Genomic DNA, 26,874 nt, shown 5'->3' on the forward strand with positions numbered 1-26,874 from the left:
GTATTGCAGGAATGGTTCTGCACTCTGACTGTAGGGGCGGCTGAGACTGGCGCCCCCCCCACCATTGTAACCCATCTAATAACAGCAGTCACAGAGAGAGACACACACAGAATGAGCCAACAGGAGGCAGACACTAGCCTGATGCTGGAGTTTGCTTTACAAGCATTCCAAGCCCAGAACTTCCAGCTAGCCAGTGATATCTATGGCAGGCAGCTGCAGGAGCAGAGAGCTGGGGGGGTGGACTGGGCATTGCTGCTGAGGAGGGCTGAATGCCTGGCATACTCTGGCAACCTGCAGGGTGCCTGTGACTTGTACCAGAGGGCTGCTGTGCACAGGAAGGTGGGAGCGGATCAGCTGGAGACGCTGATTTCCTGCTTAGCAGATGGCATCAGGACCAGAGAGGGGCTTCCCCATCCCCAAGGAGAATCCAAGTGGGGTATCCTGACCTGCAAGGAATGCCGGGACTTCCTCTGGGAGCCAGTGACCCTGGTGTGTGGCCATACCTACTGTAAGAAGTGCCTGGATGACTACAAAGGAAGGGATCAGTGTGAGCTGTGCAGGGTGACCCTGGGCCAGGGGGATGGAGGACATCAATTTAAGGTCAATGTGGTCCTCAGCAACATCTTGTGCAAGTGGTTCCCCAAGGAGGTCCAGGCAAGGAAACTCAGACAGGAGGGCAATGCCCTGTTCAAGGAGGGCAAAGTGCAAGAAGCTCTGGGAAAATACAATCAAGCTATCGACATAGGTAATAACTATAGACTGTGATAAGCAACTTCTGCTTCCCTAGCTTTTAATGACTGCAATCCCTAGTATCCATAGCGGCTACACTAGAAAAGGTTGGCTGGCCATGACCTTTACTTTTACCTTTTTGTATCACTGAGCCATTTGGTGACTACAATCCCTATCACCCAGGATAGATGCAGTGGCAAAGGTTGTCTGGAATAGAGTTGGTTATTTTGGACCAGAGAATAAATAAAACATTATGTAGTATCTGTAGGGTTAAACAGCATCTATCACCCCTCCTTGTATAGTTTTGAACATTTATGTTGATCTGGGAAAACCTGCAATATGTCACTATTTTGGGTTCTATCGTTTAACCACCCCCGTTTGGTAATATATACAGTTACACACTTTTATACATTTGTAGAAATATTTCTCTTTATAATTTATATCTTAAAAACCACAACATTTGTTTTAATATAGATGGAGATTCATATAACAAAAAAAAAAGAGTGAAATAGCTAAACTGATTTTAGACATGATCCAGAGGTGAATTGTAGTCCTCACATATATAGCTAGATGTAAGGCATTGGTCATAGATAAACACATACAGTATTAATCATAGTTCACAGTCTCTGTAAAACATATGATGGGACAGGGCTACAATGTATTTATATTATATTTCATATCTGATTATAAAAACAGGCATCTTAAAATTCACTAACATGCTCATAGTCCTGTATTGCAGTTGCTAATCTTCATGAGTTTGGCTTATGTAAAAACATCCAGAGATTCCATTTTTGTTTTCAGGTAGTGATACCTTTTAGTGCTATCAACACAGAAATTGCATTTTTGTTTAGATTTATGAATATTTTTTATTTTTCTTATCAGGTGCCACTGAAATAAATGGTTCTTCTGATACATTATATGTGTTCTGATTCATTGTAACTACATAATAAAAGTAATATAATATATTTTCTTTCTTGAACATAATAATCATTATCCATATTCAATCTGGGTATTGAATAAACACTCCCTTCTTTTCTAGCTCAGTTTTAGCTTTTAATGTCAGCAGTCTTCCTGTTGACTGGTTTATGTTATATTTCTGTCAGATTTGTTCCCAGACTATTAATACTGCGCTCCTGACCTGCCAGCTCTCTTTGAAAGTGTAGCTATGTTGAGAAAGTAGGTCACCAGAGCACAGTTGTATAACTAATGAATGCTACAAAGTCTGCTAGTCATCCTTCCTCCCCCTCCTGGTAGGATGGTTGTGTAACCAGTGAGAAGTAAAACATATATGGGTCGTTCATTTGGTGTCCCATCCAGGAAGGAATGTGACTTTTAAATATATTATATAAACCTTTTTGCTCTAAAACTCTATGCACACCCAGATTGAATTAATAGGCTTGTTTTTGGGTGGGGAGGGGTAGATAAAGCTCACTGTTATAACAAATGCATCCCACATGTCTAACATTTTGGCCTGTTGAGTTGTAGTGTTTGCTTGTGTGACATTAAATTAGGTTTATTCAGCGAACTCTGATTTTTAGCTAACTGTAAGCTAAAGGGTAACATTTAGGGAAAAAAACATAATATTATCCAACTAGGCCATGTTAGCCTGAACCTTGCTATTTGGAAATCAGTTCTCTAGAATTTGGAGTTTATTGAATAATACCCTGTGTTTATCCCATATTACAGCAGCACATAATATGTCGGTGCTATATATAAATATTTGGAATTTATTTTTTATAATTCTTTATTTTTGTGGTGCAAATAATAAACATATGCTCTTGCTATGCCACAACAACAGTAACAAGGATCATAGTATACATAGTTTAACAGGTATATGGCATATACGATTACTGCACACATTTTTAAGTAAAGTTATAACAAGCTTATCAAAAATATTTGGAGTATAGAGAGAAGCCTCTTAGAAATCATCGCCTACTGAGACATGTTGAAGATTATAAGAAAATAAAATAAGAAAATAAATGGCTAAACAGGCTTATATGGCAGGATTATTAGAGATCAGGAACTGATGCTTTTCAGCCTTTTATGGTATCTATATACCTATAATAGCTACTGACATGTTGCACATTACTGGCTGCACTGGTTGAAGAAGCATAAAGGAAGAGGGAAAACAAGGGTTAATACAGCCTATCAGAGGTAATTCTCTATGTCCGCTATCCAGCCAGCCATGTAGTTTTCAATTCGGTATGTGAACTCATAGAGGCATCATAGACAAGGCAAGTGGACAGCAGGCCTGAAAATTTAAAAGGAGGAGAGGAATGCTTAGCGGGAATTACGTTTGGTAAACAGGCACTATGCCATAGGTACAGTCCCGGACACCCTTCAGGCGCAATAGGCTTTGAAGCGCCTGAAAGCAGTAGCTGTATTAAGGCCACAGCTGCCCTTACCCTGCCGCCATGGGATTACTTTATGTTATTAGAGTCCATGCTGTGGGGGGTAGTTGTTCTGTGTTGGGATATGTTCATCCAACTCCCGTAGCCGGGGCCTCCGTGGTTCCCGGGCTCCGCTCCTCCTGCTGCAGGTTTCTCCATGCTTTGTGCCTCGTTATGGTGTCGCTCTCAGGTGGGATAGCTGGGTTGCATGGCCGAATCAGGGTCATCCCCGATGCGGCGGGTACTTGTGGGATTCTCCTGCTTTTGGCCTCGCCGGAGTTTAGCGCTGCTGGTCCCCAGGTTTGAGGTTTCTGGCGTGGGTGTAGGTCTTTCTTCCTTGAAGGGCGGCTGGGGTTCTTGGTGGCTGTCTGTCTCCTGGGAGGCCTGTGTCTCTGTATCTGCATGGGGCGTCCGTGATGTGAGGCCTTGCTTGCCTTCTGCTCTGGTGGGCTAGGTACTTGCTGCCCCTGGAGAGTCCTGGGGTCATGCTTCGCGCCAAGAGTGTTATTGCTTTGTTTGACCCAGTGTGGTCGGATGGAGTGCCGCTTCCAAGGTTTGCGGAGCCGCCGAGGAGAGGTAACACCATCTGCACAGGCCTCAGGCCTCCCTTTTTGTTTCAATGTCAGGCCCCCTGCATGCTTTGTCGGCCCGACCTCCAGTGCTGTGCCTTCATCTCGTGGTCGCTGGGGTATGTCAGCGGGTCTCCGCTCTTGTGTGGTACTGTGTGACCTGCTGGCCAGCTTGGCCCAGAAAGTCTCAAAGATTCAGTCAAGCTCCGACATGCTGTGGGACAGTGGGTCTGATGGGCACGAGGCAGCCGCCATCTTAGGTGAGACTGTGCACTCTGTGTCCGTGTTTCACGCTAGTGCTGCAGCAGGTCCTAGAGCTGATGTGTGCCGGGATAACCCTCACCGGCAGGGGGGGAGGAATGTTGGGGCTCAACCGCCCTGTTACTGCTTCTAGGTAGGTCGGAGACTGATCAGCCGTTTCACTCTGCCTCCGCCGCTAGGAAGGCCGCAAGTATGTCGCTTGTGTTTCCACTGCTAGTATTCTCAATATTTGTAATTTTAAAGTACTTTTGATGTGCTTATTCCAGGACATAGTGTTCATTTTATGACCTAGTAACTATTTATGTAATTGGAAATATCATTTAGAACCAGAACAAAGTGTCTTTTTTCTAGACACGTCTGCTGTAGTTTATGTGACATGTCAGAATTCAAAGTGATTTTCAAATCTTATGTCGAAATATCCAATTGGGGAAAGTTTTCAGTTGATTTACTTTGGCCTAAGATTTTTAATGTCGCTGCATTTCACATTTTAGTAAATAACCACTGTTAGTTTTATTGCTGTGGAGCTCTAATAAACACTCGCACACAAATAATTTGGAATTCCTAAAAAGAGAGACATCCTGATTGAGATATAGACATTTCAGCCCATAATATTGTCTGTCTCTCCAAGATGGGAACTCAGGAGGTATGATTTTAAATACAAATAAGTGTATCAGAATGTTAAAGTCACAGCACTGTTTGTTACCCTGCAGAGAGTTTAACAATTTCTCCTTCCTCAAATTTAATCTGTTGTTTCCTATCTGCAACACAGAAATGAGTCAACAAATCATGTATTTGCATATGTGAGCCTCAAGCGATTAACTTTTGCATGACCAATAATATATTCAAAGTGGGAGAAATAATTAAACTACATTTTATATATGTGTGTGTTTGTGTGTTCATTTATGTTCTAGTAAAGAGATCTAATTAATATTATATGCAGAACACTTTTAGGTATTTTTGGATGAACGGTTACTTTAAAGCTAATTGTGTAATGTCCTTTTTTTAAATGTGCGTTTGTGATAGATTACAACAGCTGTTTTTATATTGAATTCAGTGAATCATTTAAAGAAGGAGAGACTAGTGTAAACTTGCAAATAGATTGTGCGTGAATACACTACGGATTGTATAGCACATTTTTTATTTTGTTGTAACTTAGAATGTCGTTATTTTTTCTGGATACTTTGGTTTTGATTCAGATACAGATAATTTTATAGATGCCCCATTACCTAGCTTTGGCTACCCAGAATGTATATGATTGTATCAAATCTGTAGAACTATTATACAGAATAGATCAATGCGACACAAGTCGTCAAACTCATGCCTAGGAAAAATAAGAAATATACTTTTTTGGCAAACTAAATGGCCATAAACAGCCACAGTCAAATGTCCTATATAGAAGACAGGAGATGTTACATACAGGTCTTGTGTCTGCAGTTATGAAACCCAACATTTAGTATACCTCATACAGTATGTAATTGTAAGCTCGTTTTGACAAGGTTCTATAAGCCTATTGTCACGACAGTGACCCCTTCACGCAGAGTGCAACCTAACTATAGAACGTATACCGGACCTTAGAATGGCCGGGCTCACGTTAGAGTAGTCAAATGGGATAGCCAGAGGTCAAGGGATAACAGAAGACGGAATAAAGATTAACAAGCCAAAGTACAGGGAACCAGAGAGTAGAATAGTCAATTAGAGTAGCCAAAAGTCAAATACCAGGAGAGAGAACCAATATTACATAAAGAGCACTATGGGAACCAGCAAGAACCACACTAGGGCGTCTTACTGCTGTCAAGACAGCCCTTTTATAGTGTGGTGTGTTTTGCTTTAAAACCACGCCCCCAAAAGGTCCGGGTGCGTGGTTGCGTCATGATCTTGTCGGCTTCCAGCCGACGGCAGTGGCGCGCATGCGCCGAACTTAGAAATTCCGCTCTGAGTGAGCGGCCGGCGTCAGAGGTGCCGTGCCGCTCATTGAAGGAGGATGCTGTACTGCGTGGGTCCGAGGATGACAGGTAAGGTATCGTGACACCTATTGTTCCAGTACGTCATACTTTTTTTTTTTAGAATGAAATGTTTGTCTTGTTTCAAATTGTACAGCACTGCGGAATATCTTGGCGCTATAAAACAATTGTAATTGTATCATCATGGCCTTGTCCTCCCCCCCACCCCACCCGATCAGATCATACTCCTATCCATCAATATTTATCAGGTCCCTGTATTTTGCCTCCTCTACATTTCATAGTGATGTCCCTCACTTCCTTGCCATTATGTCCCTCTGTGTACAGGCCATGCAGATCAAGTTTTGGACTTCCTTTATTTGTGTCCTCATTGACCCCTTCCTCTCACCCAACGTTTGTGTGCCTCATTTCCATTCTCTGACACATCATATTGCCTTTCTGTCCTCTACTCACATTGTTCCTGAATCTTTTCTACATGTGTCATGACCCCGTTTCACCCTTTCCTAATAGATCATGATTGTTTTCTTCCTTAACATCATGACCTACTTTGTATCTGTCATCTCTCTCTGCATATTGTTTTTCCCTTCCCATCACTCCCAAATTGTGTTCCTGTTTTTAATCATCAGATTAAATTTTTGTCCCACTCTTCTATTTCATTCCATTTGTCCCAAGTGGTCTCAACTCTACCTTATGTATAACTCAACAAAATAAAGTTGAATTTAAAACGTTTAAAGACACGATATGCAAAGTGACAGTCGCTTTAACAGGCAATAAAGGAGCGCAGACAGTCCTATTTTATTGTAGTCTAGTCTCTAATACTGTGTGACTCACAATGACACCACATTTAGTGTCAGTATAGAACGTTGGGATTTCAGTCAGAATGTTTTCCCCAAATACAGGAGTCGTTGTATCGCAATTTCAACAGATGTAATGGGTTAATTTATAAGGTCCATATCAATTTGTCACCACTATATGTAAATCATCTAAAGGGACAATCATTTTCCTTTTTTGTATATGTTGCCAGTAGTAAAGCCAACACGTTTCAAAGGTTCGTTTTCTGTTTATCACTTCCAATTCTAGTAGCACAACATAGAACTAATAGAGTCTGTCTCCTGACCCCAAATAACACCTTTGGAAACTGTCTGCATTTAATTGTTTATATAACCAATTAAATTCCAGACCATAATTGAAGCTTACTCATTCGTGTAATAACATTTATAAAATAGTATACATGAAGCTATTCTTTGTCTGATCTTTTTTATTGTTTCAGTTCTAAAATTTGAATACATTGCATCTTGGCAAGTGTTGGAATAGAGTACTTAGAGCAAGTGTAATGTAATGCATATTGTATTAAACAAAGCACGTCCTGCTTAATACATTTTAGTTTAATGTCACACTATCAAACCTGCTTAATTATGAAGCTGGTACTACATATTGGCTCCCTGATGACTTTACCCTGTTATGGGCACATTATAATTAGCATTTAATGAACATATGTTCTCATAATGCCATTAATAGTCTAACATTACTGTGGATTTAGGTGCAGTAAATTAGATTTTTGGGCCACATGAGGGCCCTTGTCCTAGTTAACATATTATTAAAATGAAGCAGTGAATTCTAAAAAGGCAATACATTATGTAACTTCATATCTTTCTTCTCCCAACTGAGAATCTAATTTCCTTTTAGCTTAACTACTAAGGGTCACATGCTCAGTTTAAAGTAGACCTATCAAGAAAAAAATACCTTTTTGTTTGACAACAAGGCATAAAATATAAATGAGTATTTTTTCTTTTTTTTTCTATGGTAAATGGCTCTGTTATTTGTTTTTTCTTTTTCTTTTTTCGTTTATGAAGAAATTTCACTTTGTCAACAGCTATAGAATTCAATATGCTAGCGGCAGCTAGCATCATTCAAGGGAAGTTGTCATAATTTTTTATTATATATAAAAATAAAAGTATAGTCTTTGTGTGTACTATTTTGTAATTCATACATATAAGTAAGTACCTATTTTCCACACATATCAAGGCTTATTATTACTCTGTGGGGACATTTTAACGTCCTCACTGGTCTGAACCAGTTTCTGTCAAAACTATATGTACAATTTAAAACAGCTGAAACCACCTTAGCATACATTTTTGCAATGCCTGTCACTGGACATCAGGTTTGTCTTGGTTACCTGCTATGGCTCTGTTTGGATATACAGTGCTTCTGACCAAAAAAATGCCTCGTGTAGCAAGGGTAAGCCAGGAGAAACACTGAAGCCAATTCAGCAGAGATACTTGGGGGGAAAAAAAACAATTTATCATAGCTGAACTTCCACTGTGTGGGTGACAAAGCTATGAGGCCTCTGGCACACTGATACACTCTCTGGCATGTTCGAATACATTATGTACGAACTTGAATGCACGCTCCCTGTTTTGCGTTATGTGTATGGCCCTGCAAAGGTTAACTAAGTTGCATGCTTTGGCCAATGTCAACAGCACAGCAAGTAAAGTGCAATAAATTGCCTTTCCTTGACGTTTGCCTCAGGTACAAATAATGTTGCAAAACACAAGTTACATATGAACTTTAAGGAAAACCAAGTCAAGTGCTTGCAAGTAAAGACTAGTTTTAATTGAGTCATATTTTGCTTGTATTCCAGTGTCCTGTGACCATTTACTGTACAGCAACCGGTCCATGATTCACTTCAGCTTGAAGGCTTATGAATGTGCGTTGCAAGACGCAGAAACCGCATGCAGGCTGCAGCCGTGTTGGGTCAAAGTAAGTTTCTCAGCGGAATGTTTACTCGTCATAAATCAGTAATCCCGACTTTATATAACAAATGTTTAACATATTCAGAAATGTATTGTATACATATAAAAAAACACATATGGGGACAGATTTATTGAAAACAATTAAAAAATGTTCAGATTTATGACAGTGACTATATACATATATATACTTGTATAGTAATCATGTAAATATTATAGAAAGATATTCTAACGTACCACACTATATTAGGGCCAGAATTACAGAGGGATGGTCTGGCAACTTTTGACTTGGGGGGGAAAGTGAAAGCAAATCGCTTTTATTTTTGTGACCAAAACCACGTGAGCTATCTGGGGTATCTTGTTTTTAGGTCAACATTTCTAGTAAAGGTTTTTGCTCATTATGTATATGTGTAACCTAATGTAAATTAATTCTAACCAGTGTGTTTTTGCTAATTTCTTTTCTTTTTTTTTGTGTGCTTGTTTTTTTTTCTTTTTAGAGTCATTTGACGAAGGCCAAGGCACTGACCAGCTTGGGGAAAACAGATTATGCTTTTAGAGAATTCCTTTTCTGCATTGCACTAGACACAGACAACAAGACAGCAAAATTAGAGGCCCAGAAGGTAATGTGAAATTATTAATATTAACAGAATTTTGGGGAGGATAACCTTTGATGAGAACCTCCCTTTCTCAAGCCTGAAGCATTTTTGAAACTTGCGAAGGGGAGGTTCTCTTGAAAGCTTGTCATTCCAAATCTAGAAACTTAGTACAATAAAAAAAATGTATTAAAATATACTAATTCCATCTGTACTGGACTAATACGGCTACACTCTCTACTATATACTCACTCTGAGATAAAAACAGTTTTCATTTTTGAAAACTAGTCTCCTTTATTGTTTCTTCCATCTAACCCAGAATTGTGACTTGTAAATGTGTTTCAAACATGCCTAAACATAAACAATCATAAGAATTCTTCTTCCTACGCAAACCAAACAAAATAGTCTGAAGATAAAGAATCGTGAATATGTGTTATCATTACCCTTTAATCTTCGCAATAATAGTTAAGTGCAATCATGATGAATGCAGTAATGAGAACTGACACAACTTTAACCCCTTAAGGACACATGACGGAAATATTCTTTCATGATTCCCTTTTATTCCAGAAGTTGTGTCCTTAAGGGGTAAAACTGTTAAGTTGCTCAGAATTCTGTTGTGTTGAGTTTACCATTGAAATCACCAGATTCTGGAGCTGAATAAAAGGATGAACTCAATGCTACAGAGTTGGCAGTAGGGATTCTCGAGCATATTTTTTTGGGGGGCAGCTTTTCGACAAATTTGTTATTGAATGTTTGCAGGATCCCAGTGTAGATCAGATTTAAAATATAATGTTCAAAAGACAACCACAGTGATTTTGTTCACAACATTTGTTAATTGTGTAATAGTTGAAATAAAATGAATGTAAGTGTTGACGACTGCATGTTCTGCCTTATTGTACACACAGCTGCTGCTTACTTTATTAAATCCAGAAAACTGTCAAGAAGGCTTGCCGGACCTCTTGCAGGTGATTCCACATCCATTCAGAGTAAAAGGAAATGTTGACCCGTTGAGTTTGGCCATGCCGTGCAGCAATCTACAGAGGTTAAACAAAGTACGTTTTATTTAGTTATTTTACTGTTTAGCGCTATTTCTCATTGCTGATATTATATATTATTATTTAGATATAAAACTTTCTGTAAATTGAAATAAATTAACCCTTAAATTCTGTAGCACTAGTTGATTAAGTCAGGACTGTCTTTGTTAATATTCTACTCCAGAAAAGCACCCCCCTCACACCCCATACTGTACTTCGGTTTCTGACTGCTGTAGGCCCAGTCAGGATAATATACATCTATACGTTTTAAAGGTAAAGTCCAGTCACTTAAACACTTCAGCTTGTTTTTAGCTTTAAGTTTATAAAAGTGCCAGTTTCAATTTAAAATTTCGAATAAAATGGAGGGGCGGACCTGACTGCAGAGCGGTGCAGACGCACGTTACTGCTGCTCCTGCATCTTATCGCACAAAGTACCAATTCCCGCTGAGCAGAGGTTAAGACCCAACTTCTTTTGGCTTCCAATCGATCTGGGACACCGAGACCTACAAGATGATACCAGTCACGTGGTTATACGCTTCGGTTCCCATTGCCCAGCCATTGAGGCCTATAAGCATGGCGGGTACATGGGAAACGGCAAGAGTGGCACCTCGCCAGGCCCCCTCTGCCCATGGAGGGAAAACATGGGAGATGGTAAAGCATGCACTCCTACGCCAGCAATGACCACTGCCTGCCCACCTAGGCCAAGGGTCACATGGAGGTTTCCTCCAAAGCTTTGGCCACCTCGCTGTTTTAAGCATTAAAATTCTCTAAACTGCTTTATGACATTTATTTTAGATATGCTATCAGTTATTGATCTTTGACTCGTTTATTTGGATGATTTCCATATCCTTCTTATTAAATCCTAATGTACAGTAACGTCATAATCAAAAAAGCAAAAACTGTTGTTTTTTTTTTTCTCTCATTGCAAAGGTGAACTTGGAAAAAGAGATTCTTCCGATGGTTTCAGAACACAAAGTGTCCAGTGATTGCAATACAGGGAAGGAGTCATTCCGGAGTCCAGAGAATAACAGTATCTGGCAGGTCTCTGTGGCAGAGACAACCATCCCATCAAAATGCATTTCTCTGAAAAGAAAACTGAGCTTAGATGAGACAGAGAAATCTAGGCTTACAGTGGTTCCTTCTAAGATCCAGAGAAGAGGTGAGCGTCCATTAAAGACAATAAACTGTTCAAGAATGCCTACTACATTCTAATCCCCCTAATCCGTCTCAATCCCATATTTTCCTACCTTTCCTTGGGTGGCCACTTTTCTCCATGGCTGCCCACCTTTTTGTATACAAAGGGGCACACCTGGAACATGCATTCTCAGTACTGTTTCTGCCATAAAGACCAAAATGTATACAAAATACAGATTAGGGAAACACACCACACCACACCACACCACCCCGCCGTTCAAATCTTACAAGGCTACTTAAAATCCACTATCTTGGTAAACAAATATGGGAATTCAGTTACACCATATGGCTATGTTGTGTCCACGGACTCACAGTACCCCATTATCAGTGGGTCCTACACTAACTTTAACACAGGAGACCAAGATGCTAACTGCAATACTTACTGCTTAAACTGCTTCCAGAGACTCTACTCAATGTATGCTTTGCTGTGTCCACCTCCAAAGTGACACCTATAGTGGATGGGTATGGTGCTTAGCCCAAAAGGAATCTCATCTGGATTCCATGTATACATAAAAAATGAACAAGCATTTCTCAGTAGTGGATTTGTCTTAAAGGGACACTATAGTCGCAAAACTACTTTAACTTAATGAAGCAGTTTTGGTGTATAGATCGTGCCCTTGCAGTCTCCCTTCTCAATTCTCTGCCATTTATGTTTTTGCAGTCCTAGGCACACCTCCCTGCGTGTGACTTACACAGCCTTCCTAAACACTTCATGTAAAGAGTCATCTAATGTTTATACTTCCTTTATTGCAAATTCTGTTTAATTTAGAATTACTTATCTCCTATTCTGTTAATAGCTTGCTAGACTCCTGCAAGACTCTATTGTATGTAATTAAAGTTCAATTTACAGAGTAGGACATCACAACTTTTAAAGTAAGTTTCTGTTAATCTGATTGCAAATAAAACCATTTTGTTGTCTTAAGGCTGTGTCAGTCACAGCCAGCAGAGGTGTGGCTATTGCTGCAGAAACAAAAGTAATCTAAAGGATCACTATAGAGTCAGGAACACAAACATGTATTCCTGACCCTATAGTGTTAACACCACCATCTAGCCCCCCATGTGCCTCTCATGCCTCCATAAATACCTTAAAAATCTTACTGTATTCAAGCCTGAAGCTGTACATCTGCATGCTGTTAGACTCAGAAAAACAAGCAGTCTGAAGACATGTGGTAGCCTGATCCAATCACAGTGCTTCCCCATAGGATTGGCTGAGACTGACAAAGAGGCAGACCAGGGGCAGAGCCAGCATGATTTAAACACAGCCCTGGCCAATCAGAATCTCCTCATAGAGATGAATTGAATCAATTAATCTCTATGAGGAAAGTTCAGTGTCTGCAAGCAGAGGGAGGAGATACTGAATCACAGGATGCTGTGCACAGTGCTGCCCTGTGCTCTGCTGACCGCAGATCTCAGTGGATGGAGGCATATCCGAAGTCCCTCTGGTTCACTCTGAGTGACTGCAACTGGAGGTGTTCCTAGCTTTCAATGTAAACACTGTATTTTGTCCGAAAATACAGTGTTTACATGAGAAAGGCGGCAGGGAGCTATAGTTCTCACCTGAACAACCTCATTAAGCTGAAGTTGTTCAGGTGACTATAGTGTCCCTTTAACTCCTAATGGCAGTTAATTGAACAGTGAAACGTCAGAGGCGTGATCTATACACAAGGACTGCTTCATTAAGCTAAAGTTGTTTTGGTGACCAAAGTGTCATTTTGAAGTGCAAAATATATACAAAATACAGATAAGGGAGCAGTGCGCACACACACAAAAAATACAGTTACACCACATGGCACCTTTTTTGTATTCCATGAGTATACTTAGAATACTAAATAATGAGTACTACTTATTAAACAGAGGTAACTTTTCTTTAGCTCTATTTTTTACCATAAATTATACTGAATATATATTTTCTTACTTTTTCCCAGCAGATGTGCCAGTGACTGACAAAGCAGACAGTGTTATATCTGTTTCTCCATATGTGGACTCCTCTGACCTGGACTGTTCCCTCTGCATGAGGTATCATTTTGTTTCTGTTAGATAGAATAGTATTCACATAGATTCCCCTTTTTTCCCCAAATAATCCTGGTAGTCTAATAGTTGTCCAGTAACATAGAAATTACATATATAGAGATTAAGTAACACATAGTTACATTTTCCTTAGAGGAAGCTTAAGCAACAATAACTCCAGCTAACTACAGCTAGACTGCAACTCTCGACGCAGACTTTTAAAATGTACCTGTCATAGTACAAACAACTGTTGTTAATTTAAAAGTAAATTTAATTCCATCTATACCGTGTGCTAGCAGGAATGCTAGGAAATGGATTATGGAAAAAACCTACAGAAATATAGGTGCCTCCCCACTACCTGCCAATCAAATCTTTGTCATTGAGTCAGCATAGACCTCAATGTTGAAGAACTGACTGATGAGGAAAAGCAGGAGAACCCTCTTACAGGTGGTTCTCCTTCTCTTCAGCAAAGCAACCACAGCGCTCGCTGTGTGTTCGTTGTACTCACTCGCTAACCAGCACTTCTATCTCTGGCTGGAGGTGTATAGGAATGAAGTGACTGATATCACTCTGTTAAGTGACCATTGTATTGGCAATGAAGTGACATTGAGGAGAATTGTCCTTCTAGGGGAAATGTCCCCAAGCCGAGCCACTACACCCACACCATGGGCAGAACCAGGTGTAACACCAACAGAGACATGGTGACAGTGGATTAAAGTTAATTAATAGTGATATCTGAAACATTTACATTAAATATATAATTTATCTTTTCGATAATTTATGTATACATTGCCTATGAGCGGATTTCATGTATAATTAACCTGTCATGATAGGTTCACGTTAACATCAGTAAACTGCATTTGTGCATCAATGAGCCTACGGTTCACTACCAGAGAAACTCTATGAGGTGATTTGAGGTTAAAAGTAGCTCAATGTGCTCAATGTGCATGTTATTACACAGATTATGTAAAATTCCTGTGTAAATTTCCACATGTAGGTAAAGATGGTGTAGCTTCTTAGTAGCCCTTTCCCTCCCCGTGATGCCAATACAGTAACTTGGTACTTTAATTCCAGAAATATACATTGGGCAGTTATTGCTGGAAACCAAAGCCATACCAGAACGAAGGCATAAAATTCATACATACTAAGAACAAATATAAAATATGGCTAGTTCCTACTCAGGTCTTATCAGACAGATTCCACCACATTGGCATCCCAGAATCAATATGGTAGAGAGGTTCCCCTCTACAGGAGACATGCAGTATCCCCTGTCAGTCATTTTGATATTTCATAGCTATCATCAGTGTTTAGCTGATGCCTCCTAGGTACACCGATCAAGGGTTCCTGTCTGGATTACCCTTTAGACTTTGGACAACCCCAGTAGCATACAAATAAGTCAAACAAATTGTATCTTGTCCTATGTTTAATTCAAGCTTTATACATGTACTACATCATTTGTAGAGTATACAGATTGGGTTTTTTGGTCTTAATTACCAATTCCCTTAAATTTTCTATACAATTCCTAGTTTAGCGATTTAGGTTATCCTCATTCCCTTTCTTGTTGCAAGATATTGTTCCCTTCTCCTCTCTCTCTTTTGGCTGCAGGTTGATGTATGAACCAGTTACTACACCCTGTGGGCACACGTACTGCTTAAAATGTCTTGAGCGATGTCTAGATCACAACCCTAAGTGTCCTCTGTGCAAAGAAGACTTGTGTGAGGTTGGTTTAATAGTAAATCATTTGACTTTATCGGAATAAAAATATGAATTGTTTGGTTCCATGTATGCGATAGAGCAGCACCAGACTGCATCGAGGGCTCGCAAAGGTTTATCAACTTTTAAGGGAACTTAATCATTCTCAGTGGGAAACGAGTTGCATTTAAGAGAGAATCAGATTGTTACTGTAAATAAACTTAAACAGGACAAAGAAATTCTTCTGTAGTCACTTGTTTAATTTACTACAACAGTTAGTGAATGAGGAAACAAACGTCAGTGTTACATGAGATATGCAGTTTGTAATCTATCATTTAGTTTTATAGAACCAAAAACAAAGTACTATTTCACGTTACAATGTAACTGTAGAGATATGGTACATTTATTACAAAACAATCTGAAATGTATTTAAAACCCATTGGTAAAAAATATATGTTCTGAATAAACAAAACATGTATTTGATTTTGGTTCTTTTGATTTTGTTTGTTAGTTACCCTTTTTGTCTGTGGGAGTCGCACAATGGCAATATCTCTTGATATATTGTGTACCTTGTAAGCTAGTACCATTACCTAGAATCCTGTTGTAGATCTAAAAAGTATCCACAAGATGGAGCCTATCCTGTATGATAGGACAGTTTAATAGTAGATTTGCACAAAAATTTAAGTTGAATTCTAAAAGATATAAGCAAATTAAATGTCAAAATGACTGATGTCACAACTACTTAATACTGTCTCAGTCCCTTCTACCATTCGATTCCAACTAATTCTGGCTTGTGGCATTGTTTTCAGTACCTGGCTAAGAGGACATTTTGTAAAACAGAGATGATGGAAGAATTAATTGGCAATTATTTCCCGGAGGAGCTGAATGAGAGAAAATGCGTTTATGAAGAGGAGATAGCAGAACTATCCAAGTAAGCCTTACTCATCAACACTAAATGAATCGCGGTTGGTCTAGAGCAGGGGTAGGCAACCTTTTAGTAGCACTGCACAAATATGATCTTGAAGTCCTATTTTTTTTTTTTTTTTTAATTGAGGTATGTATGCTTAACTATTAATGGGTGCTGCAGTTGCTTTGTAGCGTTGTATTTGTGCGTATGGGGCTGTTCTATTGTATATCTTCATGAGTAGTTTGTGGTATTGTGTATGATACCTATGGATGTGGGCTGATTGTGGAGTTGTGTGTGCGGATGATATGTCACATTGTGCGTTTCGTGGTGTGTGTGTATGTGTTGGGCTGCTTGTGATATTGCACATGAGAGGCTGCTTGTGGGGTTGTGCGCATGTATGTGCATTCTCAGTAGTGTTGTTTTGTGGGGACTGTGTGTGTTTGTGTCTAGGCTGATTGTATTATTTGTATGAGGGTTAGGCTTATTCTGCAGCTTTGTGTATATCAAGCAGAGTGGGTGGCTTCCCTGGGGTCCAGTGTGGACCGGATGGCCAATTACAGGTCAAGGGCCTGTGGGCTGCTGTACTCCAGTGTGGATTCCCGTTCACAAGTGCTGGGAGGGAGTGATCTGAGATCACTTCCTCTAAGTGCTGCAATGCATAAATTGAGGATTGTCCCTCACCACCTGCAATTACTGCTTGGTTTGGACTAGCAGATACTTGAAGTCCCACGCACAGTCCCATGCATAGCTCACATGCCATAGATTACTGACCTCTGGTCTAGAGGAATAGGATTGTGAGAATTGCCATGAAATCAAAGTTAAGGCCAAAATAGTCAAATTGGAAGCATGGCTGATTTGGGGAATGTTTCCAGCTTGGTTATTTTGGCCTTTAATGTGACATTCCCTTTGAATTCCCAACAATTCTCATTTTAGTCATAATTCTCAATATATTGTGAAGTTAAAAAAAACACAACATATTTTACTACTTCCTGAGCAGTCACAGTATACTGCTTACATGTGGGACATCTGAACTGATCACATAGAGTGTAAATAGTGCATAATTGTAGTGGATCAGCTGCAAACTGGGTAAGTAAGACACAGTGTGTGGCTATGGCTACTCCACCAGATAGTAAACTGTGTGAAGCAAAATGTACACTAATTTCCAAAACATTTTAGTGGTACTTAAAAACAGCCTTCTTTTTTATGTGCAATTTATTTGCATGTCTAACAATAATTTTTTTTTTCTATTACAGTTTAAATCATAATGTCCCCATATTTGTTTGCACAATGGCCTACCCCACTGTACCTTGTCCTTTGCACATATTTGAGCCATGCTATCGATTGATGATTCGGAGATGCATGGAAACGGGTACGAAGCAGTTTGGGATGTGTATCGGAGACACAGTGAAAGGGTGAGTGAGATGTGTAAACTATACGTATTAATATCGAGATGCACTTTCATACAGCTTACTGATTAGGTGAGATGCCTCTGAAAGACAACACATATTTTAGCAGTATAAAGCACTTATTTTTAGCTGATCAAATGTGCGATTACTTCTGAAGGCAAAAAAAAAAGGGGACCCTTAAAATCCGCCAAGCGGCGTTTAAATCTTTAACATATTTTTAATCGACGTGTTTGTAAACTGCTCCTGGAAACATTCTGTTTCATCCACTTGGAACCTTAACCAGAGCAGAAAACAAAATTCAGATCAAAAGTTTCTCTCGGGACCAGAAAAACATTAACTTAGCTAAGCAGCATATTGCAAAGATATATGGCACCAAAATGATGAACACACTACCTGCCACTATCTGCCACGTCCACAAAGCATGACATCCTTGGATTGATTATAGGAAGCAACTTACATAAAATGCTCTGTTTAAGTTTCCGAGAGAGGCCCATCACTCCCTTTTTTCTCTCTCTGCCTTCTACCGCTTCCTTACTCACCCTTTTAGCATCTTCTTCCTTGCTTCATTCCTTCCAACATTCCTCTTTATTTTCCTTTCATATGTTTTTTATTTTATTTTTTCTTTTTTTCCTTTTTGGTTTTGTGTTTTCTTATTCTTAAAAAAAGGCTCAGTGTCTGTGCATTTATGTTTTAAGGCTCATGTTTTATAAAAAATAATTTTTAATTCTTTATTTTTGAGCACAGGTAGATGTACGATATATTATTTAGACATCATATAGCAGTTCACTAATGTTAGAGTGTACAAGTCTTGAAGGATGTTACATAACGATCAGTGTAGGTTACATAGTTGGCAGCGTTATAACTTTGTGACAGTAGACATACATTAGGTACAGTATGTGTGGTGGTGTCGTCTGGTATAGGGTGTAGCAGAGCAGGGTAGATTCATGGAGTGTGTGTGTAATCAGAGTGTGCAGGTCGTGTCATTCACCCATCATATGCAGGATTGTACTACTCACTTTGTGGTAGCGCTCGCTACGATCGTGAAATGGCATAGTTTACCATCTCCTGGCTCCGTATTTCATTAGTATATCCAGGGTGTAAAAGATAGAGGGATGATGAGAGGGGAAAGGGAAGCAGTAATGTTTTATAACTTTTGTGTAAAATTCTTCTAAATTGTCCTGATTTCTTTTTTTCTTCTTGCGTATGCCTACTCCTGCTTAAATAATAAAATAAAATAAAAAAACAAATAGTAAAAAGTACCTTCACTTCTGTCTCAATTACCCTCTCTTAACGTCTTGCTGTACTGACAGCTCTCAGTCTCTCTTGTACTATTATGTATGTATGTGTACATATTTTAGTTAAGTACTGATTTATTGTATGTGAATATGCTTGTAACCTTCATCTAGTGCAGAGGTAGGCAATCTTCGGCACTCCAGATGTTGTGAACCACACCTCCCATGATGCTTTGAGAAATTATGGGAGGTGTAGTCCACAACATCAGGAGTGCCGAAGGTTGCCAACCCCTTATCTAGTGTATAGATCTATGGAATTTGTTGGTATTGTATAATCCCCCCCAGATAATACCAACTTCTCATGCCACACAAGCAAATGTGTATAACACGATGATTCCTATTTCAGATTTGCAGATTATGGCTGTATGCTGGAGATCAGGAATGTGGAGTTCTTTGCTGATGGCCGTTCAGTTGTAGACAGTATTGGAAGACGGAGATTTAAAGTTATACAGCACAGCCAGCGTGATGGGTACAATACAGCCGATATTGAATACATTGAGGATGAAAAGGTAGAGAGATGTGCAGTTTAACTATCCACCAGATCAGTGGAAATATAACGCAAATAATTCCATAATAGCATAATCGATTAAATTAGTCCAAACTGTATGATAGACAGACAGACAAAAAAAACCTGCTTAATAATTTTACATTTAATTTTTCTATCGATATCATGAAGTCTGACCTGAGAGCAGATTCTTTGTTTTATAAAGTCATATAACTCGTTCCACTCAACAGAGTCAAACTGAGTCACATGGCCTACATAGGTTTGTAAACTATACACCTTTAAGCTCTCCGCACCAGTCTCCTCACTTCTCATATATCTATTCCCCACTATGACCACTAGAAGCCACTTTCCATCTCCTTGTTGGAGTCAATTAAACGTGTTGCTTTCTGTGAGCTATTAGATCAATTTGTTCATCATATTGATAAATTACATCAGTTGCACCCCCTCTCGCTATCTTTGTGTGAATGCACATTATCCAGTTAGAATGTTAGCTCACTGGCCATTTTTCATAGCCCTTTTGTAGCAGGTATCAGTTTTTGGATCAGTATGTTTAATTTTTGTCCGTAACCATACCTACATTTATATACCAGATTTGTAAAGCGCCCTGGCACATGTTTTTAAAAAGTGTTCGAAGAATGCATTGAAATGTTTTTATTTGGTAAAAAGATCTAAGTAAAGTTTATATTGTAGTAAGAACTTGAGTGTTTTATCTGATTACTTTAATCCGTTTTATACATCTCAGGTGCAAGGAGAGGATTATAAAGAGCTGATTAGTTTGCATGACGCGGTATATGATCAAGCTTACAACTGGTTTAATTCTCTAAAACCACAACTGAGGAGTCGGATTTTAAGTCATTTTGGGCCTATGCCAGATAAGGACTCTGATCTGCAGGTAAATGCTATTTCAGTTACTATTTTACCTGTCTCCATATGGGAGAGTATTTAACACCCAAGTGTATCTGCCAATCCCAAGTTATTTGCACAACCCAATAGCTCAGTGGTTTTCAACAATTGTGCCACAGTGTACATGTGGCGCATAACTGTTTATAAGTCTTTGTATCTCTGTTTTTGTGAGTGCATTTGTGTGTGTGTAGCCTGGCATAGTATTCATTCCGTGAAAGATCAGCCTTAAATCTTAAAATGTCCTGTTAAAATGTTACAATTGTTGCCCCTCCGGGCTCACCTCTGCATTTGCTTGCTTATGTTCAGTACATTATGAGAAAATTTGTCATCAACAAATTAATGTGGTGCAGTGGTAAGTGCTTTGTACACGTAAAGGGACACTATAGTCACCAGAACAGCCACAGCTTAATGTAGTCTTTATTTTATTTTATAAAATATTCTACCAGATCTCTCTTGTTTTCAAGTATGTCCTGGGTCCACAAAACATTGCATTGATACAATAGGGTACAATAAAATAAAAAAATAATATTAATACATAATATATACAAAACCTAACATAGAACAGGTAGGAATTATATAATCAACCATGACACGTGCATTCTGTTTTGAGGTATGTAGGGAGGGATATCTTAAAGGACTTTAGGCTTGGGGAAGATTTTAAAGTTTGCGGAAGGTCGTTCCATAATTGTGGCGCTCTGTAGGAAAAGGAGGATTGAGCTGCTCTCTTTTTGTATTGTGGTATGCTAAATATCGTGCTAGTACTGGATCGGAGGCTATAGGAAGTGGGAACAGCCGGGGAGAGCATTCTGCTCAGGTAGGGTGGGAGCTTCCCAGAAAAGCTCTTAAACACAAGGCTGGAAAGATGAAGGGTGCGTCTGGATTCCAATGATGGGTCCTGTAATTACATTGTAGCACAAATTGGCAGAACAAGTTATGCAATGTATTAGGTTTATTAAGGTGGGTTTGCAGTCTTGACGCACAGCCTCAAGCTGCGGTAAATCTGATTTGCTTGCATAGATTACTGTGTCGTCTGCGTACATTTGTACATTTGTACATTTGAGGATTTGCAGACATTAGGCAGATCATTTATAAATAATGTGAAAAGTAGGGGGCCGAGAATGGAATTTTGGGGAACATCACACGTGACTGAGAGAGGGAGTCGCTGTTAGAAATGGACACATATTGTGATTGATCCGATACATACGATCGAAACCAGGTTAGCAGACAATCACCAATACCTGAGTTTTTTAGTTTGTGTAGTAGAATGTCGTGGTCTACTGTGTCAAAGACCTTAGCAAAATCAAGGAAAATAGCTCCAGTTAGGTCTCCTTGTTCCATGCCAGTTTGGATGTCATTGCAAACGTTTAAGAGTGCAGTTGTAGTGGAGTGATTTGGGCAAAAATCTTATTGATCAGGGATCAGATAGTTAGTTAGATTATTGGTAATACTCACATAGCTGTGTATGGACGCATTTTTCTAACATTTTTGACAATACTGGGAGCAATGATATTGGACGATAGTTAGAAACCAAAGTAGTGTCACCGCTTTTATGGATAGGCACTACTCTTGCAGTGTTCCAAAGATTGGGTATGTATCCAGACACCAAGGATTCATTAATTAGGGTTGTGACAGGTTTAGCAATTGCCGGCGCACTGAGCTTCAACAGCATTGCTGGGATTTAATCAGGTCCAGATTGTTTTCTTAATAACACTAATAGGTACTGTCTTTGCAAAATTAGTGGGGCCTGATCCACATTTGTAGTTTCAGGATGCGTGTCGTTTATTAGCTTTGCAATCAGGGTGGTGGAGCATCCGACAAAATAATTGTTAAAGGCATTTGCTACTTCTAAAGGAAGTTGCAGGATTTTGGTTGTCAAAGTGGACAACCAAATACTGCAACTTCCCTTAGAAGTAGCTCCAGCACCCTGATTGCCAAGCTAATAAATTGGGAGTGGATTGAGGGAGTTTGTAAGTTATTTATGACTTTCCAAAAGCTTCTAGGGTTTGATAGCTTATTGTTCAGATTTTCACAGAAATATTGGGCCTTGGCCAATTTTGTTTGTTTTGTGCATATATTTCACCATTGTCTATATGCACAGTGTTCGTTCATAGAGCCAGTACGCTTGAACTTTGACCACAATGAGTCCCGAAACTGGTACTTTTGAATAAGGTCAGCTGTTATCCAATTCATATGTGCCCCTTTTATGCTCACCTTACGCAGCAGGGCATGCAAATTCAAAACTTGTAGGAGTTCGGATTGAAAGAATTCAACTGCACAGTGTAGATCTGGGATAATGTTTAATCTTGATGTCATTAAGAAAGGATTCAAGATTACATTTTTTGAAGGACCTTGTGATTTTAAGCTTGGGAGAGGATTTAGTAGCCTTTATTTTGCGCACGCAGTACACTAAACAGTGATCACTGAAACTGTTGGGGAGAACACTTGCCTCTTGGATTCTGGAGGAGTGGAGAGAATCCAATCTAGCAGGGTATGGTTATGGCTTTTAATGTTAATGCGAGTTGGGGAGGAGATTAATTGCTTTAGCTGCAAAGTCTTAAACAGCGATCAAGAACTATTAATTTTAGGATTCGGCCAATGAATATTAAAATCTCCAAAGACCAACAGTTCACTATTTGGGTTTTGAGCTATAGTTTCACTAAGGAGATGGGCTATGTCAGAAAGGGAATGCACTGGGGAGCTAGGTGGGTGGTAGATTCCTGCAACAATGATTGATTTACTGCACGGGATCTCAATTGTGCCAGAAGGGAAATCAAAGGTGGCAGGAGTGCTCAAGTTTTGTAAGGGGGTGAACTTTATGGAATTGTCAACATAAATTACTATGCCGCCTCCTCTTTTTGATCTGTCATTTCTATGGCATGAATACCCATGTATTGCAATGGCAGAGTCAGGTATTTTTGCAGTTAGCCATGATTCAGAGAGCACAATGATTTGGGGCGTGTAATGTAAACACAATGCTTGGAGTGCATCGATTTTTGGTAGTCAGCTGCGGATATTTCAGTGCACAAAGGAGAGGCCTTTTTTAGCTGGAAGGCTAGGAATGGAATCTGTTGGGGGACCAGGGTTACACTCTACATCATTTGGAAGGGCAAGTAACATGAGTAATAGGAATTTGGACATAATCTTAGTTTGGTAGAATTGCAATTGTAGGGTTTTATACTTTCGTGGGGTGGGGATTGGAGGGCTTGATTTTAACACTCTCCGCCAACACTCAGCAGATAAATTACAGCAACAAAGCAGGCCATGATGTATTAGAATTTGGTTCTCAGTTTGTGGTAAATGTTGCTTAAGAGGGTAGTGGTAGGAACATAACAAGAGTGTGAATAGTGTTACAAGGAATATTAACACAGTCAAATTTGGAGCCATGTACAGGAAGGGAGGAGATGAAAACAAACATTAAGTAGGTTGCAATAATGCATATATGGTGAGGAAGTAGTACTTACACTACACATATGGCTAGGTACAGAACACAAACATAAATGCAGCAAGCACAACAGCGTGTGGATGATAATGAGAATGTTGATTAAAGCACCGTCTGCTGTTTTCCTCCTTGTGTCCTCCTTGGTGAACTCCTTTGGTAAACTCCTAGGATTCAGGGCACTTATTGGAAGTCGGCACACAGATGGAATGTGGCCTGTGCGCCCTATGGTCGTATGCTCCCAAGTGACTTAACTAAATAGGGAATTCTACTCAACCTAGAGATAGTCATTTGGCTATAACGTTTGACACATGAGATGGGAGGGATTGGACAAGTAGCAGACTGCACTAATGAATCAAGTTTGTCAGATTATAGGCAAAAATACATAGAATGATAATGCATTGTGAGGGTACCTAATAAGTGGGGTGCAGGGGTGAGACAGTCAGTGTTGTAGGGGTTGCCTGGTGAGTATAGTCCCTTAAGTTTCTTTTTTTTTTTCAGTATACACTGTCTTTTCAGAGAAAAAACAATGTGTGCATTGCTTCCTAGGGAAACCTCCTGTGGCAACTGCTCAGATGACTACTAGAGGTACTTCTGTGGCACTGCTGCACAATGTACAGCACTGACATTCAGTGTCTCCACCCTCTGTATGCAGACACTGAACTTTCCTCATAGACATGCATTGATTCAATGCATCTCTATGAAGAGAGATGTTGATTGGACAGGGCGGCGTTTGGCTCTGCCTCTGGCCCACCTCCTTGGCTGAGATAATCAGAATTGACAATCCAATAGGAAAGCATTGGATTGGCTGAGATAATCACTTCTGATGATGTCAGCCAAGGAGGCAGTTCAGATTTAGAGCCAGCACCAGCAGACTGGAATAAAGGTAAGATTTTACTATATTTGGGGAGTAAGGGTGGGTAGGGGTGCTAGGTAGTGTTTTTAACGCTATAGGGTCAGGAATACATTTGTGTTCCTGACCCTATAGTGTTCCTTTTACTCTACTACTCTTCTTAAAACATGCTTCATTAGCATTTATTAGGACAAAGGCATTGGGAATTGTCACTTCTGAAAAGTACCCTTGCAATTACATTTTATTTACATCTTTCAGAAAGTTGCTTTTGTAGACATAAACTGCAGTGGAACTTTGACTTACAAAGCAAATAATTCAATGCTACTTTTCCCTTTATGTTTTATAGATAAACCCTAATGGGCCTGCATGGTGTTGGTGGATTCTTGCAGTTCTTCCTCTCGAGAGCCGGGCCCAGCTCCCGTTTCTCGCTATGACCTCACTAAAGGATCGTCTGACCAGCATCAAGCGTGTTTTACTGTTTATGCGCCGTACTCGTCCACGATAAATCTACCGTACACATCTCACATTGTATTGTTTTCATACTTACTTGCCAATAACTAATCTTGGGTTTCAAATTGTGAAGAATACTAGACTGTGCTCCGTTCACTTATCAACAATTTTTTTTTTCTCCAATTTTAAAAGTTTTTTTTTTATTTGATTTATAAAATAGAGCAAGACAAAACTTAATTGCATATGCCTTATTTTATTATATATCGATTATTTATAGATATTTGCAACATGTTTGGGGCCATTCACTGGATGGAACACATTTTTTTAATTTTATTTTATATAAAGTTTTGTTATACAAAACAAGAATTTGTACAGTGATGTGTATATATAATCATGATCACCATTTATGCCTGCTAATTTATTTTTTTCTTTGTACACCAATTATCCTGCTTTTTTGTACTTGATTTGTTATAAGAAAATATAAATGACCAATTCAATGTTATGTACTTTGTGTGTTATAGTTTCTATTTAATGGTGTTTAAAGGGAAAGTCTGTTATTTCATTACAAAGTGGCGCTTTGGGATATGGCTCTTTTTATTGGCTAAATTGATTTAATACTCATTACAATCACAAAATAACTTGATTATGTTTTGTGTAAATGTTATATTTTTTTTTGCATATTTTTCTTTTGAAATTTATTTTTGTTCATTATGCTTTTGACAATATAATTTTGTACCAGTTGCAAAATATTCAGCCAACAACAGCCAACGCGTTTCCAGTATAGAACTGTGTGGCTCCAATTAATGATGCAATACGATCTCTCATTTTGTGAAAATGTTTACAGAACAGTGTACTGTCACTTTTACAATTAAGCTATTTGTATTAATTTCCTCCGTACATACTAGTTAGATAATGTTTGTTTTGTACCATAACACTGCACTTTACATTACTAGTTGTACAATGGCAAAGTTAAAGGGCACAACAGCACTTTTTGAGAAAGTTGTTATAATAGAACAAGTACAATAATATGAATAATATATTTTCTTGGAATCACTGATTCGTTATTTTACAAATCAACTTGTCTTGGTATTTTTTTCTGTTGTAAAAAAAGTTTTATTAAAGAAAAGAAAGGGACATTGCATCACAAAATTCAATTGCATAGTTACATAGTTACATAGCTGAAAAGAGACTTGCGTCCATCAAGTTCAGCCTTCCTCACATATGCTTTTGCTGTTGATCCAAAAGAAGGCAAAAAACCCAGTCTGAAGCGCTTCCAATTTTGCAACAAACTAGGAAAAAATTCCTTCTTGACCCCAAAATAGCAGTCAGATGTCTCCTTGGATCAAGCAGCTATTACCCCACTAATTAGAAATTGTATCCCTGTATGTTATGTTTTTGCAAGTATTTATCCAATTGCAGTTTAAACATCTGTATAGACTCTGACAAAACCACCTCTTCCGGCAATGAATTCCATATCCTTATTGCTCTTACTGTAAAAAAACCTTTCTTTGCCTTAGATGAAATCTCCTTTCTTCAAGCCTAAATGTGTGACCTCGTGTCCTATGTATAGCCCTGTTTATGAATAGATTTCCAGATAATGGTTTGTACTGGCCCCGAATATATTTGCATAATGTTATCATATCCCCTCTAAGGCGCCGTTTTTCCAAACTAAAGAGATTTACATTTTTTAACCTTTCTTCATAACTAAAATGCTCCATTCCTTTTATCAATTTTGTAGCGCGTCTCTGCACTTTTTCTAGTGCCATGATATCCTTCTTTAGAACAGGTGCCCAAAATTGCACAGCATATTCAAGGTGTGGTCATACCAGCGATTTATAAAGAATTGAATAATGTTAAATAATAACTAACAGAGACGGTATTATTCTAAGGTCAATTAGCTGTTAGTAGTATGAAGCACAAATACCATACCAGAATCACCATTAGC

The 26,874-nt window shown here is 39.0% G+C and overlaps 1 protein-coding gene across 2 annotated transcripts; it reads left to right on the top strand.

Moving 5' to 3' along the window:
* On the top strand, window positions 1-25,350 carry LONRF3 (LON peptidase N-terminal domain and ring finger 3). 2 transcript variants are annotated; one of them, XM_063431952.1, is made up of 12 exons: window positions 1-745; window positions 8,549-8,667; window positions 9,155-9,277; window positions 10,156-10,302; window positions 11,215-11,443; window positions 13,404-13,494; window positions 15,091-15,205; window positions 15,987-16,108; window positions 17,338-17,496; window positions 19,129-19,291; window positions 20,030-20,179; window positions 24,826-25,350. In XM_063431952.1, exons 1-12 carry the CDS (start codon window positions 112-114, stop codon window positions 24,982-24,984), a joined length of 2,211 nt encoding a protein of 736 aa, XP_063288022.1. In that variant the 5' UTR covers window positions 1-111; the 3' UTR covers window positions 24,985-25,350. The 2 variants fall into 2 exon arrangements, with proteins under 2 accessions (XP_063288022.1, XP_063288023.1); XM_063431953.1 differs by having other exon boundaries at window positions 13,407-13,494.
* The last annotated feature ends 1,524 nt before the right edge of the window (window positions 25,351-26,874 follow it).

The sequence above is a fragment of the Pelobates fuscus genome, chromosome 9 (genome assembly GCF_036172605.1).
Source record: "Pelobates fuscus isolate aPelFus1 chromosome 9, aPelFus1.pri, whole genome shotgun sequence".
NCBI lineage: Eukaryota > Metazoa > Chordata > Amphibia > Anura > Pelobatidae > Pelobates > Pelobates fuscus.